This window comes from Echinops telfairi, unplaced genomic scaffold (genome assembly GCF_000313985.2).
Source record: "Echinops telfairi isolate 266 unplaced genomic scaffold, ASM31398v2 ScPeMD7_7424;HRSCAF=8462, whole genome shotgun sequence".
Taxonomy (NCBI): Eukaryota; Metazoa; Chordata; class Mammalia; order Afrosoricida; family Tenrecidae; genus Echinops; species Echinops telfairi.
Window position 1 is genome coordinate 46,472,440 of NW_022111324.1, and position 18,694 is coordinate 46,491,133.

Here is an 18,694-nt window from a genome sequence, read left to right on the forward strand (position 1 = left end):
CTTGTCTGTATGATGTGCCCTTCTGTTAAAGGGATGTGGCATCCTTCACCAGGAAGAGAGAGTCTCATGCCTTTATTTGTTTAAGTCTCCACAAATACAGAAGTTTAAGTCACACTCAGAGCCCTGGTGGCACAGTGTACTAGGAGTTGGGCTGCTATCTGCAAGGTCAGCAGTTCAAACCCACCAGGGAGAAAGCCGAGGCTTTCTATTCCCCCAAAGAGTGAGTCTCGGAAACTCCCAGGGGCAGTTCTACCCTGTCCTGTAGGGTCCTGTGAGTCAGCATCGACTGGATGGCCCTGACTTGAGTTGTTAGAACTCTCTTAGAGTCCCTGCCAAACCCAGGACTAACCTCCAAACCTTCTCCTTTTGACCAGGCTGCGCACCAAGATGGGGCCATTCTTCCCTCCATTTCTTTCTTGCTCGCCTTGGCTTCTCCGTGAACCGCTTCCCTTTCTCTCCTGTTCTGCAGCTGGGATGAAAGCAGCTCCATCAGCAGCGGGCTCAGTGATGCCTCGGACAACCTCAGCTCGGAAGAGTTCAACGCCAGCTCCTCCCTCAACTCCCTCCCGACCACCCCCACCGCCTCTCGCAGGAACTCGACCGTAGTGGTAGGTCACCTTCGCGAGAGAAAACACAGGCAGACGAAGCATAGTCACTCACGGTGGTAGTTGGGTGGTAGGAGCCCTGCCTTCTGTTCAGGAATTGGGTCTGGTTCCCAGCTACCACCTGACTCTCAGTAGACACCTGCATGTGGCCGTGAAGCCCAGTGGGTCTCAGTGGAGCTTCCAGAGTAAGACGGATGAGACCTGGTGGCCACTTCCCCCCAAAACCAGCCAATGAAAACCTTATTGATCACAGTGGTTCAATCTGTTAGAGGCTGACTCATTGGCAGATAATAATAACCACCACCCAAGCCCATGCGCATCGTCTGGGTGAATAGTGCCTGTATTCGGTGCCTGCCAGTTTGGAGTGGGTTTGGGAGCAATTCCAACGGAAGAAGAAACAGAACCCCAGAGATCCGTATGCTGTCTTCTCTGGTGCGCCACCGGTGTGGTGTCGTAGAAACCCTGGGCTGACTTAGTGCTTTGCAAAGAGCAGGGCTCCCAGCTACCAACGTAAGTCCCTTCAGCTTTCCATTCGCTGGCCCCCAAGTGAATGTCTCGCTCTGCTTTTTCTGGTCCCTTAGCTGCGCACAGACTCAGAGAAGCGCTCCCTGGCAGAAAGTGGGCTGCACTGGTTTAGTGAATCGGAGGAAAAGGCTCCAAAGAAACTCGAGTACAACAGTGGGAGCCTGAAGATGGAGCCGGGGACGTCCAAGTGGCGGCGAGAGCGGCCTGAGAGCTGCGATGATTCCTCCAAGGTGGGAGATCTGAAAAAGCCCATCAGCCTGGGGCACCCTGGGTCCCTGAAGAAGGGCAAGACTCCGCCAGTGGCCGTCACGTCCCCCATCACCCATGCGGCTCAGAGTGCCCTCAGGGTTGCAGGTGAGCCGGAACCAAAGGAGGGACCCGGGCAACGACGTTTTTGCTTCTCAGTGGCCCCTCTCTTGAAGGGTCTCCTTAACTCGTGGGACCACAGCAAACCTGTGCCTCGTGCTTCCCTGTATTTGGGATTCACCGCAGTCTCGTGGATGAGGAAAGCAGGTGTTCCTGTCCCTATGCTACAGAGGTGGAAGTTGAAACTCAAAAAAGTGAAAGAGAGCAGGCAAAATCCCACAGCTGACCCAGAGGGAGAGGAGAGGGAGGAGCTCGATGAAACAGTCAGGGACGAGTTGGCCCTGCCTTCAGACCCTTCCCCTTGGCTTCAGATTGCTCACGCCCAAGACGGGTGGTCAATGAACGCACTTCTCTTCACAAGATCCTGGCTTAACCTCTTAGGGAGCGCCTGCGAAAATGGTAAAATGACTCTAGCATTGCTAGTGCTCCCAAAGGTGGCCTCTTGGATAACCCAAAGACCAAGCCAACGATTCCCCTTAGTCTATAATTACGAATCTCCACCCCCACCCCCCAAAACAAAACAGATCCCTGCCACGAAGTTGGTGTGGACTCATCTCAACCCTGTAAGACAGGGTAGAACTGCCCCTATGGGGTTCACAGGGCCATAGTTACCTGTGGCTACTGCTCTCTCATAGTCCCACCTGCCCTCTCCTTGTTTTCCTTTCCTTGCCCCCTTGGAAGAGGGCCTCTCTTGAGGGTTTCTGAGATTGCCTCTCCACGCTAACCCAGTCAGGAAGGATTGCCTTGATGGCAGAGGCTGGTGGTTGATCACTCTGAACAGAGGAAGTAAAATAAGCAATCACAGACTCCTACACACTCCCATCCAGGCTTTCTCCCCTCGGACTCCCCAGCTTCTGGAAGTAGCACCTGAATCACCTGGATATATTTGTTGTTGTTGTGTTGTTCGATGCCACAGAGTTGGTCGCCACTCTTAGGGCCTTGTGTGCAAGAGAACAACACAACTGCCAGGTCCTGGCCCATCCTCACAATGGTTGTGATGTTGCAGCCACCTGAGTGTATTCCTCTTTCATGCTGGTCCCCCGCTTGGCCTATGTTCAGGCCTCTAAGACTCTGCACGCTTCTAGCCAGTTTCAGGTGTTCTGACCTCATCCCTGCTCCCTTGCAGGCAAGCCCGAAGGCAAAGCTACCGACAAGGGTAAGCTTGCTGTGAAGAACACCGGGCTACAGCGTTCCTCCTCCGATGCCGGCCGGGATCGTCTCGGAGACGCCAAGAAGCCGCCGTCAGGCATTGCTCGGCCCTCCACGTCGGGATCCTTTGGCTACAAGAAGCCTCCTCCCGCCACAGGTACGGCCACCGTCATGCAGACTGGTGGCTCAGCCACCCTCAGCAAGATCCAGAAGTCCTCCGGCATCCCTGTCAAGCCGATGAATGGACGGAAGACAAGCTTAGATGTGTCCAACAGTGCAGAGCCCGGCTTCTTGGCGCCGGGCGCGCGTTCCAACATCCAGTACCGCAGCCTGCCCCGGCCAGCCAAGTCTAGTTCTATGAGTGTGACTGGTGGCCGGGGTGGACCTCGCCCCGTGAGCAGCAGCATTGACCCCAGTCTTCTCAGCGCCAAGCAGCAGGGAGGCCTAACGCCCTCCAGACTGAAGGAGCCTTCCAAGGTACCCAGTGGGCGGACCACCCCAGCCCCTGTCAACCAGACCGATCGGGAGAAAGAGAAGGCCAAAGCCAAGGCCACGGCCTTGGACGCGGACAACATCTCCCTGAAGAGCATTGGCTCCCCAGAGAGCACTCCCAAGAGCCAAGCAAGCCACCTCCCGGCCACCAAGTTGGCAGAGCTCCCACCAACTCCGCTCAGGTACCCAGACGGGGCAGCTTCCCCCCCTTATCCCTTCGCCTACCCTGGGCTCCTGGGAGCCCCGAACAAGGCTTTCCCCTGTGCACTTGCCTTCAGTCTTGCGTGGGATGTTCCTTTTCTTCCCTCTGGGCCAACCAACATCCTCGTCTGTCTGTCTGTCAAGGCTGCTTTCAAAACTCAGCTCCATAGTACTGCGTGTTCCATGGTCGGCTCTGACCCTTTTTCTCAGGTGCGGGTGGTTCTTCTGTGTTCCTGGACACGTAGCCGTGTGCCTGTAAACGCATTTGTTCACCTGTGTGCATGTCTCCCCCATGAGACCAAAGGTGCCCTGAGTCGGGGGGTCAGCCCCCGATGGATGACAGGGTTCCATCCCGACTCTTCTGTCGTGTATGTTGGACACCTCCTTTAAGGGTTCGCTATTCCTGTCTGTTAGTGTCCGTCTCTTGGAACCATTTACGCACACGTTATGTAGAGAGTGGCAGCAGCAATGGCGCGCTGTCACACTAGGATGTACACAGTGTGGGGTCCAAGAGAACTTGAAGGCATGGCCAGCCAGGATGGTTATCACCTGCATTGGCGTCTCTACCAGGATTTTCCCTCTGCCCTTTCCCAACAGCCTCTGTCCTCAGCAACTAGTCAGAATACGATGCAATTTAGACTGGCGTTCCACTCAGGTCCTTTCGGCCCCGTCCGTCTGTGGTTCTAAACCTCTCCTCTCCTCTTGATCCCTCGCAGGGCCACGGCGAAGAGTTTCGTCAAACCACCTTCCCTAGCCAATCTAGACAAGGTCAACTCCAACAGTCTGGATCTGCCATCCTCCAGTGAGGCCCACACGCCGAAGGTCCCGGATCTGCTTGCCGCAAGCTCAGCAGCCGGGGCCCCGCTCCCTTCCTGCTTCACCCCGAGCCCGGCACCCATCCTCAATATTAACTCCGCCAGTTTCTCCCAGGGCCTGGAACTCATGAGCGGCTTCAGTGTCCCAAAGGAGACCCGCATGTACCCCAAACTCTCAGGCCTGCACAGGAGCATGGAGTCTCTCCAAATGCCAATGAGTCTCCCCAGTAGTGCTCCCAGCCCCACCCCACCTGCTGCCCCGGCTGCGCCCCCAGAGGAAGAGACAGAGGAGCTGGCCTGGAGCGGAAGCCCCAGGACTGGGCAGTTGGACAGGTAAGTGGCCGCACTGAGGGCTCACCAAGCCTGGCCCCGTGTCCCCGGCTCCTGTTACTCCTGACGGTTTCTCAAAGTCATCTAGTGGGTTCCGACGCTGTCCTTAGGACAGAGTAGAAGTGGCCCCACAGGGCTTCCAGAATTGTAATCTTTATGGAAGCAGACTGACGCCTTGTTCTCTGACCGCCAATGGTGGGTCCAAACGGCCACCCTTGCCGCTAGTGACGGACGCTCGGCCACCAGGGTCCCTCCCCGCCCTCAACACCAGCTCTCAATCTGCCTGACGCATCAGCACTGAACCGAGAATTTCCACGTACATTAAGCAATACCATGGGCTTCACCCCAGCTTTGTGAGCTGGAACAGGTGTTGTTGTTGTTGTTGTTGTTTGCGATCTTGTTTGTTTTGCTTTTACAATCACCCTTCCCCACCGGGAAGCCAGCTCACAGAGAAACGAATGGCTTACTCAGCATCTCTCCTAATGAGCTGGACCCAGAATCCAAGCCTCCCAATTCCCATTTCCAAATCCCGTCTGCTACACCACACCTTGTTTTCCACCCGTGATAAAGGGCCCTTTACCTGCCTCACCTAGCTAACCACACCGAGTCCCCCACGAGGAGCAGCACATACTGTTTCAGATGACTCCCAGAGTGGGGGAGCCCATGGCCAGCCGGTGGCTATCATTTTGTTTGTAGACATGGAGGCACAGCCAGCTTGAGGGCCCACGTCCGGGATCTGCGTCCTTCAGCACTGTGGCCCCACACTCTGGTTTCCAAGATGAACCCACGTGTCTCTCTCTTTGTTTTATCTCCTCAGTAGCCAACGGGATCGGAACACCCTTCCCAAGAAAGGGCTCAGGTAACTCTCCAGTGTCTTTTCTTTCCTTTCCCGGTGGGGGGGCGGGGCGGGGGCTCACTGTCCGTGTGGAGAGCCACAATGACCTCTCCCCAGCCCCTCAGTCACCTGTCGGTGGTCTTATCTGAGTAGCCCCAAGCGTGACAGCACGTGAGTCTACCGTGTAGCAAGCGCTCTCTCTTGGTGAGAAGGGAGAAGCAAGTTCTCACGGGCCAATCACACGCCGACTTGTCCCAGCCTCTGTCTCCCTCTGTCATTTTCTTCCCTCGCCTTCTGAGGGAAATGCCGACTGCCTCTGGGGATCAATCGGATGGGCATGGGACAGAAGCTGCCTCGGTTTCCACCATTACTCCACCTGCCAGAGGACTCCTCCAACCCACTCCCCACCCGGCAGCCCCCATGTGGGATCATGTGCGCTGCTCTGAGCCTCCGGGGAGAAGTTCTAATGCTTCTTCCATATCTCAGCAAACCTCCTGGGGACGCCTGCTAGCCCGTCAGCATGCTCTTGTTGGGCCCTCCTCGGCCAGGTCTTCCCTACTCCCCCTCTTCCGGGTCCTGTCGTAGAATTCCACGGCCTCAGACACCCTCGACACTGACCAAGACCCCCGACGCCAGGTTGAGGTCTTCTCCTGCCTCCCCCAGGTACCAGCTTCAGTCCCAGGAGGACACCAAGGAGAGGCGACACTCACACACCATCGGCGGGCTGCCCGAGTCCGACGACCCATCAGACCTGCCTTCTCCGCCCGCACTCTGCGTGTCCTTGAGCGCAAAGGGTCAGCTTACCAACATAGGTCAGTGTTGTCAGCTGCTCTCTGTGGCCAGAGAGGAAGCGGGGCCGCCCTGCAGGGCGAGGTGGGGCAGGGCAAGGAGGCTGGGGCTCTGGGCTTCCTCTCTGAGGCTGGGTCGCTGCACAGCACCCATTCCGTCAGACTTCCAAAATCAGCTTGGAGGTGCGCTCTAAGATGCTCTAAAAATCCCCAACGGGGAAGTCGCTCTTGGGCGCCAGTTGGGTTGTAGTCTTCCTTGTGACGTCAGCGTGTCTGGTTGCTGGCCCTACCGCGAGGCCTGGGGGTGATCCCACATTGCCAACAAGGAGCCTCACCCTCAGGGCTGCCTGGGCCCACTGGTGAGAAGGCGGGTCTAAAACGGTGGGCTGGAGGATGAAGGAAAAGAGCTTTGATCACAAAGGACGGAATCTGCCCTGTAAGCTCAGTAAAGTCCAGGCTCCCCAGTGGTGCAGGAGGGGCCGGAGCTGGGGCCATCCAAGCTCTGCAAGAAGAGCCCTGTTGTGGCCACACCGCTAACGTTGGAGGAGAGCGGGGCACGAGGAAACGAGGCAGGGGCCCCATGAGTCAGAGGCAGGGAAGGAAGAGAAGGGAAGAAGCTTCGTTTGGAGGGCTCAGGCCCAGCACAGAAGCCCTGCAGGCCCGGTTCTGGGAAGCCATTCGTCAAGGCTGGCCTTCTAGAACTCCCTCGAGGACGGTGTCTGGGTAGCTCTGCGTGGTTTGCTGTGTGCTGCTGAACCCGGAAAGTGTCAGGGTAAACCAAGGGCACCAGGGGCATGCCTGTGTGCTGACTGTGGGGAGGGGGGCGTTGAAGGAACAACCGGGGGCCAGGATCATTTTACCTGGAGAAGGGAAGGAATGATCCTTCAGGAAAGGTCCCCTGGCCTCTGAAGGGCTATGCGATGGAGGATGTGGTCAGCTTGATCTCCACCTCCACTAGGACCAGACAAGGGGATGTGTGTTTACCCTGCAGGGGGAGGGGGTGGGATGAACAAGAAGCACCTTAACTGGTGTGAAAGGGGACCCTCTTTATGACCGGACGAGGCAGCCGGATGAGGCAGCCACCTACCAGCATTCGGTCTGAAGGATGTCCCAGAGGGGTCCCATGGGGGTGTCCCCTGTGGAAGGTAATGGTCCCCGTAGGGAGCTAAGGGAAGGGTTCTCCAGGTCAGCAAGCTGCGAGGAGCCCGGCTTCAAAGCAGATCCTCCCACAAGCCTCACCTGACACTCCCACCTGCTCCAGCTGACCTAGGAGCCAAGGAAAGCCGGGCAGACAGGTGTCTTGCTGCTTCCCAGCCGTCTCGGGGACCTGACCAGCCGCTGCTCTGTGGGAAGAGCTTTCCCCTCCCCGGTGCTGCCGGGCCCACCGGCTCCCAGGGCTCAGCGCCGCTTCGCCTGCTGGCTCTTTTTCCTCATCCTTGGGATCTCCGTCTCGGTCTGAAGTCTCGGTCCTCCCGAGCTGCCAGGGGAGTTGTCGGGAACCACAGCACCCCATGTTCATTGGCACATCCGTGTGATGTGAAGGTTTCCTCAATGCTGCGAGGCCCCCAGCCTAACCTTCCCAAACAACAGCTCTCTAGGGCAGGCAGGGCCCAGGACAGGTTCCCCGAAACAGGAGCCAGGCTTCATTCCCCCTTTGCTCCAGTTCGTGAGAGCCCCCCCTTGAGGACCCCGCGCCGAACACCCAAGCTGCTTGCACACTCCCACAGCCCCAGCTGCCCCTTCCTCTCCTGCCCTCTCACCTTTGGCCTCTCATCTACTAGTGCTCCATCCCCCTCCCTACCCCCTCACGGGACCGGAGAGCTGATGACCCTGCTCTTCTCCTGCCCTCCCCACCCTCTCCTGTCCCCTTCCCTCTGTCCTTCCAGTGAGTCCCACTGCGGCCACCACGCCAAGAATCACCCGCTCCAACAGCATCCCCACCCACGAGGCGGCCTTCGAGCTGTACAGCGGCTCCCAAATGGGGAGCACCCTGTCCCTGGCCGAGAGACCCAAGGGGATGATTCGGTCGGGATCCTTCCGAGACCCCACGGACGATGGTGAGACTTCATGCCAGCGCGGTTCACGCTCATTCCAGCTTCGCTGGGCCCCCCACCCTCCACCACCACCGCCACCCACAGGAGCCACACAACATCCACCGGGGCCACCGCAGGCCTTCCTCCCACCCCTCCGAAGGATCCGTGGGCCCGGAAACCTTGGGGGCGGGCACTGTCTGGCAGTGGTGCTTCGGGATGGAGTGTTTGTCCTCGGGGCTGGGGGAGGGACATGAACCATGAAAGCTGGTGCCACGGTGCCCACCCACCAGAGCACTCGGAACGCCGTGGCTCCGATGATCCTCCTCGTTGGTGCATCCGTCTTACCTCCTTCCCCACTGTCTCCCAGAAAAGATGAGAAGACGTCATGGTGGCTCTGAAGCCCCATGGATCCTCACACGGAATTAGGCATTGTGTCCTGCTGTCAGCAAGGCTCCAAACGTTCTCTGCAGGGAGGGCCATCTGCCCAGTGGGAGTGATCTGGATGCTAACGTTGGGTAGACTAGATGTCCCGTTAGCCCTTCGGGACACTTGTTACACGGGTGTTCTCTCAGTTCAGACTCAAGATATCATTGGAAGGCATAGGCCTTTCATCTGCAGGCCCCTCTGGGCCCTGAGCAAGGCCCCCAGGGCTGAGAAGAGGCTCCGGCAGAGTGGCCGTGCTGGTTGTGAGCTCTGATGAGACACTCCCCTCCCGGGCAGTAGAGAACCAGCCTCCTCGGAAAGATGCCGCCTGAGCCACAAAGAGCCCCGCCCCTTGCCCCTAAATCTCTGTGTCCCTCTGAGCGGGGCCGAGAGAAGGGCCTTGTCTCCTTAGCAGACACCTGCATTGCGCTGTTGAGATGCCATCTGGGTCCCTGATGGGCTCCAGATGCCCTTCAGAATCCGAGTCCAAGCTCCTGCCGCCGGGCGGTCTCGGGCGCCTCCGGGCCCTGGAGCCCCGTGCTGACTCCATCCGTGTGCTTCTCTTCCAGTCCACGGCTCCGTGCTGTCCCTGGCCTCCAGCGCCTCCTCCGCCTACTCCTCCGTAAGCAGATTCCCTTCTCTTCCTCCCACACCCCTCACCCCACCCTCTGCCTCTTCCTGGGAGCTGTCCCTGGGCTGACTGCCTGAGGAAGGCCCCGGCCACTGCCTCCTCTTCATTTGGTCTGTTGGCCCGGGTGGGGGCCGGGGAAGATGTCCCACCACCACCTCCTGAGCAACTCCGGTGGGTTTTGTTCCCCTCCTTTCAATAACGGTGATAGAAACCTTACCCATGCCCGGGTACGTGGGGAGCACCCTGGGAAGGTGAGACGGGCTCTCTGTCCCTGGGAGTGCAGTCACCACAGCTTTTCCTGGGTTCGCTGGGGGGCACCTGGCACTGCTTTGGGCTACCCGGTGTTTTCTGATGCGGCCGTTTTCTGATGCGGCCGTTGGCCCTGCGCCCAATGGTTTCTCCTGTAAGTTGTTGGCAGTAAGCACTAGCCCTTTAGAATAGCCGCATTTCTCTGTCCTCACGTTCATGGTCTTCAGAAATTTGGCTGAGGATAAGATTCAGAGAGACCTTCTATTTAAACCCTCGCGTGTGCGTGGGGTCTGAAAGGAGCCCTGGGCGTGTCATGGGGGACGCTTGGAGCTGCTAAGCACCAAGTCAGCTATGCGAACCCCCCAGCTGCTCTGAGGGAGAGCTGAGGCTGTCTGCTCCCAGACTTTAGTCTCAGAAACCCAGGGGAGCAGAGTCGTTCCGTGAGTCAGAATGGACCGTGGGACAGTGGCCTTGTGTGCAGGGTCCGCGGGGCACACCAGTGGCACCGTGACTGAGCGCTCACCAAAGATGGTGGGTCAGACATCAGGCACCCTGCGGGGCAGTTCCAGTGAGTCAGCATTGACTCGAGGGCAGTGGGCTTCTTTGGGCGGATTGTCTGCTCCAAGCAAGGCTTTGGGAGGACCACGGCCAGGGAGCGGCGTTTCTGTCTTTCCGCACCTCGGAATCACGCTCCTTCCGGTTCTCTGCCTTGCCACTGGGCCCCACTGCTTCACCTCGGAGTAACGACCTCCTCCCTCCCTCTCTCTCTCTCTCCCTCTTGCTGTGCTCCCTGCTTCAGGCTGAGGAGAGGATGCAGTCTGAGGTAGGGTGCCTCGCCTTTGCCTTTGCTTATTAACACCACTGCACCCCACGCTCCCTCACCCCCACCCCATTCCTCAGCTGCCACCATTCCTTTACACCTCTTATCCTTTCACAGCAAATCCGGAAGCTTCGCAGGGAACTGGAATCATCCCAGGAAAAGGTGGCCACCCTGACGTCTCAGCTCTCTGCCAATGTGAGTGCCGCTCAGCGCGGAAGGACCCGTGGGTTTTCCTGGCCACAAGTTAGGCACGAGGGCCCAGGGCAGGCACACTCCATGACAGTGTGTGTTAGTCTTGGTAGACCAGAGAAACAAATTCATAAACACGTATATGTGTATAAGAAAGAGCTTTAAATACAAGAGCAGTTGAATATTGAGAAAATGTCCCAGCCCAGGATATTAGCCCATATGTCCAATACCAATCTATAAAGTCCTCTTCAGACTCAAGAAACACATGCAATGATGCCAAATGCAGGAAGGTCACAGGCCAGTGGGTGGGAAGTCTTGTGGATCCAGTGGCGGTGTAAACATCTCGTTGCTGGCAGGGGTCTCCACGTGGCTCCTCCAGCTCAGGCCATAGCATAGCTCCATGTATCTTCTCAGCTGAAATGTCTCCCAGGGAGTCAGCCTGCCCTGCGTCCTGCCTCCAGTGAACTATTTATCTCTTTAGCGCCTCCAAGCTGTGACCTGATTGACAGGCTAACCTCCACCCCTTCACTCTTAATCCTCTCAAATTGACAACAGATTATGTAACTACCATACAGAGGGTCCCCGGGCCCCTTCCTAGCACCACGGGGTTGGTCTGGGGGTGCCCTTCCTCAATCCACAATTGTGACTGAGACTGCTTTTTTCACCCCCCCTACTTCATGGGTCTAGATGAGTTCATGTCTGCGAATGGTCTCGAAACTTCTAGAGCCCAAACAAATTCTCCCTGGTTCTGCCTTGAGCTGAAAACCACCTTGCAATGCATTGGCCATAGAGGGAATTACTTATAGGGTGACAGGTCCTTGGAACCCTCAACCACTGTCCTGGGGTGGGTGTGTCTTGGATTCCACCACACAAGTGGGCCGGCCCAGACTGGTTGTTAGCAGTCTGTCTGTCGACCACAGCACACCACCTCGAAGCCCAGCTCACATTCTCCTCTGACTCCTCCCACCCCCACCCCCAACTGCCTCTTCCTTGTCTCCTGGACGGCAGGCAGGTGGGAGCCAGCCTCCTTGGCAGTTCCTCCAACTGCCTTCCTGTGGGTCCCCTTAGAAGGAGTTGTTGTTTTTATTTGTTTGTCTGTCCCGTGAGCCTTGGTTTGTCCCTCTGTAAGATGGGGGAGAAAGGAAGTCAGCTCCCCTGACGAGGCTGTGGTCGCTTCTCCACTGGGACCGAGTTACATACAGAGAGAACATAGAGACATTTCCCCCCACAGCCGTAAACAACAGCTGAGCCGGATCTGCAGGCGCCTTCCAAGCGTTTGCACAAAAGTCAGCGTGTCTGCACTTCCGCAGCCCCTTACTGGGCTTCCCTCAGCCCTTCCTCCCTGGAGAACCCAGCTGTCCGGCCCGGGGGCTCTCCCGTGGAATCAGGCCAAAGAGTCTCCGTCAGGATTTTTGCCCGTTTTCCAAGAGTTCAGCAGAAGTTCCCTTGCCGTGTTAGGTTACCCGAGTTTCTTGTCCGGGATCCTCAGTTCATCAGTTGTCTGCGCACCAGCCTGGGGCTCAAATGAAGCCCGTTTTCCCACTCGGGAGGCCCCTAAGAAAAGCGGGATAAACGAGAACCATCTCCTGTCTTGTGTGCCCCAGCCTCCAAGGCTGGTGGCCAGGGTCACGTCCCGCACACCCCAGGAAACTGGTATCCAGGAGATGCTGGGGAGGGAGGCAGAGAACACGATGGTGTCTGATTCATTTACACTGCAGTCTCTCAACCGTCGTGCTGTCCAGGCTGGGCCAGGGCCAAGAAAATGAATCCAGAGGGGTTTTTTTCCTCTCTCTCTCAGAACAGGAAGTTCCCTTTGGCTGGGAGGCAACAAACTAAACACACAGACATGGTGGGTCCTGAGTCTTAGAGGCAGATTTTTCTGAGGGCCAGAGCCCCACCCCCGAGCTGCAGACTCTGGTGAGGTACACAGCCGTTCTCAGGGTCCCCACCCGGGCTCGAGCTCATGTCCGATTCCGTGGTGCGTCCTGGCTGCCACTGGTGAGGGCACACCCTAGACAGGGAGGGGTCCCACACCCCCATGTCCCTCTCTAGTGCCAGCCTCTGTTGGCACACCGCTGCTTAGCCTCCGGGTCGTAAATGGCCCAAGGACGGGGAAGACGGCCAGGCGGAGAAAGAAAGCGAGATCCTTCTCCTGAGACACGGGCAGGAAGCTGGGGATCCTGGTGAGCTGGAGACTCCAAGGATGGTGGGCAGCCCGTTTATAGCCAGATGCTCAGGGAGAAAGAGCTGGAAACCACAGAAGACACGAGGTTCCCTGTCTGTAAGAGAACATAAACTGTTTGGGGTCAGGGTGTAGACGTGGCCAGGAGCCCAGGCCCTGAAAGATTTGTAGTAACGTGGGAGAGAAGGTGCAAAGGGGGCCAAAAGGAGGCTCCAGGCAGGCTCCGCGGGTGCCGTGTCAGAGCCAGGGTTTCTCCCCCAGCAAGAAAGAATGCCTCACAGACAGGAAGCGAGGAAGTGTGGCCCAGGGATCCTGGAGCGCCCCTGTCCAGTCATGCCCTTGGCTTCTTGCTAGGGCCACCAACTGGCTCAGATACACCCCGCCGATAGCTGGCCCTCTCTCTCCAGCTCCGAAAGCTGCCCTCTCGAGACCCAGTCCCTTCACTTTTCTTACCCATCTTTTTACCCATCTGGCAAGCCGGCCAGCGAGGCAGTCATCCAACTTCAAAACGTTGATGGGAAGATTCCGTTATCTTTTCATTCCTTTTCCCACCACCTTTTTTTGAAGCCCCGGATTTGCTGCAATCCGCCTGTCCTCCTCACGGAGCGGGCCTGACACCTACTGGCCAAACTGGAATGCCCCATTGTCGCTGGCAGCCCTGCAAGGTAGACTGAAGGTTCAAAGCAGCAGCCTAGAGATAGCTCCAAAGCTGGAGAGAGTTCTGGGTGGAGGGCACCCTGCGGGCAGCAGTGGAAGAGACAGACCTGGTGAAGTTTTTCATCAAAGGTTACTCGACCTGTGGAGCAATAGTAGAGTTCAGCCAAAATCATAGGAACCGACCCTGGTTTTAGAACCCCAAAGCCCGCCACTGTGCATAGCTCAGAGAACAGACGGACAGTCCCACCCGGCTCCCGTGCTGTCAGGACAGCTTGACCGGGAAGCTGGTCCTTCCTCACCAGAGCATGGCTTCAGGCTGCAGTTGTTGGATTCTACCTTGCCCGCTCAGGGAAATCGCTATTTCAAAATCACCGAGAAGTTCGCCAGCCAGCTTTGGTCCAAATCAGCTTATACAACTGCCCACGCCAGCCCTGTCACCAACACCCACCCCACTCCCCTTCCCGCCTCCAGCCTCAGCCAACATGGGGACCTCCACGTCTGTTTGTTTCAGGCCAATCTAGTGGCGGCCTTTGAGCAGAGCCTGGTGAATATGACATCCCGCCTACGACATCTGGCAGAGACTGCCGAGGAAAAGGTGAGAGCCCTGGGGAGGGGAGGGGAGGGGAGGGAGGGGAGGCACGCAGGTGGTGAGGGGCTCCTCCCCAACAAGCAGGGAAAGGCCACCCCTGAATTCTCAACCCTCCCCCCAAACAGTGTGAACATTTTTTTTTGTCCCAACTCCCCACCCTCCCCTATCAAGTCTAGTAGAATTCTGGTGCCTGGCATACAGTTAGGGCTCCGCATGGCAACCGATCCTACTATTTTATTTTCCTCTTAGGACACGGAGCTGCTGGACTTGCGAGAAACCATCGACTTTCTGAAGAAGAAGAACTCCGAGGCCCAGGCCGTCATCCAGGGTGCCCTGAATGCCTCGGAAGCCACGCCCAAAGGTAGCCAGCAGCCTGGGAGGAGGGCCAGGGGCGGGCTGGCAGCAAGACCGCTGAAGCCTTTCTGCGTGCCTTTAAGACACCACCACCCCTACTGCATTTGTAAAAGATGAGGGGCCCTGAGACCCTGAGGGTGAGGCTCTGAACCAGTCCGTGCGGAGCCTGCCCCAGAGACGAGGCACAGCAGGGGACGCTTGTCCTCCGCGTGGGTCCTCTAGGTCAGAGCCAAAGGGCTGCCGAAAACCACCAGTCAAGCACATTGTTAAGGGCCGGTGCCACCTTGGAATAAGGGTGCCATCTACACACACGCGCGCACACACACACCATCTTATGTGGTCCCCGCTGCCGTTCTTTGAGGGGGGAATCAAGACAGACTTCCAGCGAGATGACCAAGCACCACGTAGATTACGGGGAGTTCACATGATAAGTCGTCCTTGGCATTTACCTGCGACGAGGTCGCGCCGCGGCAGAGAGAGCCAGGACCTGTACCAGCGTGATGTCCCACAGGAGCTGGGCTCAGTCCCACCAGCCTCCTCGTCCGTAGTCTGGTTTCTTTTCTTATTCCACAGTCGGCTCCCCACAATCTCCACCGCTTCTCTCCAGCCCCTCATCCCACTTGCTCAAGATATCTACCCTTCAAGGTGTGTTCAATTGATGAAGATCAGAGAAAATTAGTAGCTTGTTCAGAATGACAGATTCTGGAATTTCCAGCCATTTCTAGTTTCCCAAGCACACCTTGCTCTTCAGTCCCTGTAGGTGACATGTATTTATTGAGTAAATGAATCCTGTCTTTTGCTGGGAGCTGTCCAGCAAAAAGACAACAATAGACAGACAGATAGCTATAGTATCTGTACATGCTGATCCGGGCTCAACGGGGTCACTAGCGTTTTCTGGAAGCAGTTCAGGAGTCTGGTGCTGAAAGCAATAATGCCTGGCTTTATCGTAAAGTAGGTAATCATGGAAGTGGCACAATGTTTATTAACTTTCTGTGGACTGATGCGGCAATGTAGCCTATGCTCTTAAAAGTACTATAGGACATTTCTTTCATAGACTCACAGCTAACTTAAAACACTGGATAAGGGATGGGGCAATGCACGTTTATCTTGCTACCCTGCGCTTTTGTGTTTATTGTGATGATTTTCAATTCAGTGTTATCGTAAAAGCTATGCATGCTCTGGGGAGAATGTAAACTTGGGGGTTGGAAAAGTACAGCCTGTGTGCCAAGATGCCCTACCAACTGGTGCTATAAGTAAGATCTATAGGAAAACCGCCATGTGCGCTTATTCACATAGTGGGCTGCCAACCTCAAGGTCAGCAGTTCAAGCACCTCCAGCTGCTCCGTGGGCAAAAGACGAGGCTTTCCATTCCCATAAAGAGTTACAGTCTGGGAGACCCACAGGGACCATTCTACCCTGTCCTATAGGGTCGCTGTGAGTCAGAATTGACTCCAGGCAGTCAGAGAATTGTATGGATTTTTTTGCTTTACAGCGATGAGTCGACGAGTTTGCAACTGAGATGGTAAAGCCCCAGGACCAAAACTATTTACTCTCTATGCCTTTTCAGCAAAAGTGTGCTGACCCAGATATAAACTAGACAGAAGGGATGTGGTAAAATACAAGAGCCCCTTCCCTGTCCTGAACCCTCCCCTACTCCCGCTCCCAGAGTTAACTCTTAACTCTTCTTGAAAAGCTTCCGCATCATTTCAAATAGCTTGATGTACTTTGAGCTCACAAACTTGGTGCTAAAAGTGAACGGAGGGATTTTCACATGCTTTCTGAGCCCTGATAGTTCCAACACCAGATCCCAGGATCTCATGTTTTCCCCAAGTATGCAGGGGGGATTAGAGTTTAAACATCCATTTCTGGTCACGGAAGGAGTCAGACAGTAAAAATAACCACTCACACCCCCTTGTTCAACAGCTCTTATTTCGAGAAGACTTGCCTGTAGCCCCCTTACCAGTCCCTTCCATCTGCCTAGTTTCCCTCCACCTCTGTTGCTCATTGTTAATGAACTCTATTGCAGGGGGCTGGGGTTTGTGGGGGGGATCTCCTTGACATTGTGCTATAATCAGCTACGATGTTGACATCAGAGGAGACCAGGGGAAGGTGCACAGGCCCTTCCTGTCCACACCTCTGTAACTTCCTGTGACTGTAATGATTTCAAAGTACAAGGCTCCTAAAAATCGGATCACATGATGCCCTGGCTTCTGAAGCCTTGCTGTCCATACGCTATGCCACAGGTTTCTTTTTTGAAAATGTGTTAGTTCGTCTCGGTGAGAGTGCGCATAGCACATGAGATTCGCCTTTGGCAGTTTCTACACCGGAACTCTTGGGTGACACTGGTGAGGTTTCTCCGCAGTGGGCACCAGGCTGGTCACTTGCATTCTTGTTGGCCCGTTTCCAGGACCCTGGTTTCCCCATGTCTGACCTTGGCTCCAGAGTCCTCGTGGGCCTTTTGGTCTTCATGAGGCACCCACGGTAACAGCCTTTCTTTTGTGGGCGAGTTGGTTATTTTGCCAAATGGCGGCCTCGGGGTCATTTCAGTTCAGGGCTTAGAGAGGGTCTCCGAGAGTCCTCTCGTCTTGACGGGTCCAGCGAGTCCACATGTCTCAGCAAATTCTGCATCCTGCTCCCTGTGGCTCCCCCTGTCTCTCCGGGTCCATATGGTCTGGCCCTGATCAGAAAGGCCCGTAGTCGTGGTGCTGAGCACCATCGGGTCCTCCTGGTCTCGGCATGGCCGAGGGCGTGGCTGGTGCAGGCCATGACCCCAGCAGCAGACCCGCTCCTTCTCTGAGACGCAGGCGTCCTTCTGTCTCTTTCACGCCTGAACCCAGCAGCTGAGATCGATGGCGGGCGTCTTGGGCTGAACCCTGTTCACTCACTAGACGCAGAGCATGAGCCCGGTGATCTGTACAGAATGTGACCAGTCCACAAAGAGGGGGCTTCTAAACGTTTGTAGCAACAGGGTGACTGACGTTGCCCACACCCTCCTTGAAGCCTTCTCGTGTGGGTGACGAGCGACTCCGTTTGGGCTATGATTGGGGGTGTTGTCAAATGACACGTGCCTCCTTCTGGAGCACAAGCCTACTTCTCTGTGAGTGGCATTGTCTGCGCTGTGCCCATCGCCAAAAATCGCAAGCATCTGCCACCTAGAGAGTGATTCACCCTCCCCCCACCCAGCCATCCCTAGCAGCCACCAATGAACATCGGGCTCTGTGTATCAGGGCACTTCCAAAAGTTTGTGGAGAAGTCTCATTATCGTCTCATTCCAATTTCCCATGAGCGTTTTGAAGACCCTCACCACCTCTACTACCTCCCAATATCTTCTTCTTGTCTTATTGTCATGGCTGGGATTTCTAGTATAATGTTAAATGACCCTCTGCTACTGAATCAATTCCAATTCACAGCAACCCTGTAGGACAGAATAGGGTGAGTTGGGGGGGGGGGCACAACTACACAAAGTTGTTGGACACCCCCCCCTCTGTTTTATTCCTGTTCTCTTTGATGACTTATTTCTATGCGCTTGTTGCAGCCCCTCGTTTTGTGTCTATTCTTACACAAGGGAGGTCATACCTGCTTCTCCTCAGATGACTGCCTCACCTCACTTAGAGGGGGAGGTGCCTCGCACACTCGCCCTCGTCCTTGACGGCGGGGTCCTAGCTCACTGCAAGGGCCCGGCACCACCTTTTGCTGATTTTTTTGCTATTGTGAGTAATGTTAGAAGGATCCTAGGTGTGCTTAAAACAGACCATGGTTCAACGGCATTTCCGGCTGCCTGTGATCGGGCCTTCCACGCAGCCTGTACCCTTCCCTCTGGCTGCCCCCACCACCCCCCACAGTTGGTGCATAGCTTCCCTTCCCGAAGCCTGCGGTTCCGAAGCCAGACTGCTTCCCTGCAGTGTCTGCATGCCCTTCGCCAGTGCTCTCTCCATCCCTAAATACATTCCCGAATGTTTCCATTGGAAGGACTTCTCTTTCAAGATCCAAATATGGCGTCCCCTCCCTGCTGTTTGAAAACACAGTAGGCCGTTTTCTCATTCCATCGCAAACCTTCAAAGAGACCCGAGGAATGGGGCGTGTGGCTAATGATACTTGGCCCTGAAGCCGCTATGCAGCCACGCTATGCCGAAGAAGCCATGAAGCATCGTAGATTGCTGTCTCCGTAAGGCTGTAGAGGGCCCGCTTTTCGTTAAGCCCCTCTCAGACCTGTCCAAGCCAGGTCCCTGACGGGAGGCCACTGGCTATCCTACTAGACTGGGGGTTACTGGTCAACAGAGATCATGTCCGCTTTCTTTTTTAACCTTAACCTTTTCTATGGTGAACCATAACAAGCGCTCAGGAAAGACTCATTGCGCAAGTGATCCCCCAAATGAATCGCTGGCGGGGTCCCCTCCCCTCTCCTTCCACAGTCAACCTGCCTCGAGTGCCGCGAGTCTTCGGTCTTCTTTCAATCTGCCC

The 18,694-nt window shown here is 56.1% G+C and overlaps 1 protein-coding gene across 5 annotated transcripts in view; it reads left to right on the forward strand.

Annotated features, from left to right (window-relative positions):
• NAV1 (neuron navigator 1) overlaps nucleotides 1–18,694 on the forward strand; it is a 197,695-nt gene that overhangs the window by 165,965 nt on the left and 13,036 nt on the right. For 3 of the 5 annotated variants that reach the window (XM_004699797.2, XM_045298118.1, XM_045298119.1), the window contains 12 exons: nucleotides 470–608; nucleotides 1,187–1,484; nucleotides 2,623–3,319; nucleotides 4,055–4,486; nucleotides 5,301–5,342; nucleotides 5,982–6,130; nucleotides 7,993–8,163; nucleotides 9,132–9,184; nucleotides 10,242–10,265; nucleotides 10,380–10,457; nucleotides 13,802–13,885; nucleotides 14,129–14,240. In XM_004699797.2, coding sequence (XP_004699854.2) covers nucleotides 470–608; nucleotides 1,187–1,484; nucleotides 2,623–3,319; nucleotides 4,055–4,486; nucleotides 5,301–5,342; nucleotides 5,982–6,130; nucleotides 7,993–8,163; nucleotides 9,132–9,184; nucleotides 10,242–10,265; nucleotides 10,380–10,457; nucleotides 13,802–13,885; nucleotides 14,129–14,240 — 2,279 coding nt within the window. The remainder of the gene's footprint in view (nucleotides 1–469; nucleotides 609–1,186; nucleotides 1,485–2,622; nucleotides 3,320–4,054; nucleotides 4,487–5,300; nucleotides 5,343–5,981; nucleotides 6,131–7,992; nucleotides 8,164–9,131; nucleotides 9,185–10,241; nucleotides 10,266–10,379; nucleotides 10,458–13,801; nucleotides 13,886–14,128; nucleotides 14,241–18,694) is intronic. The other 2 variants (XM_045298120.1, XM_045298121.1) reach the window with 1 other exon arrangement.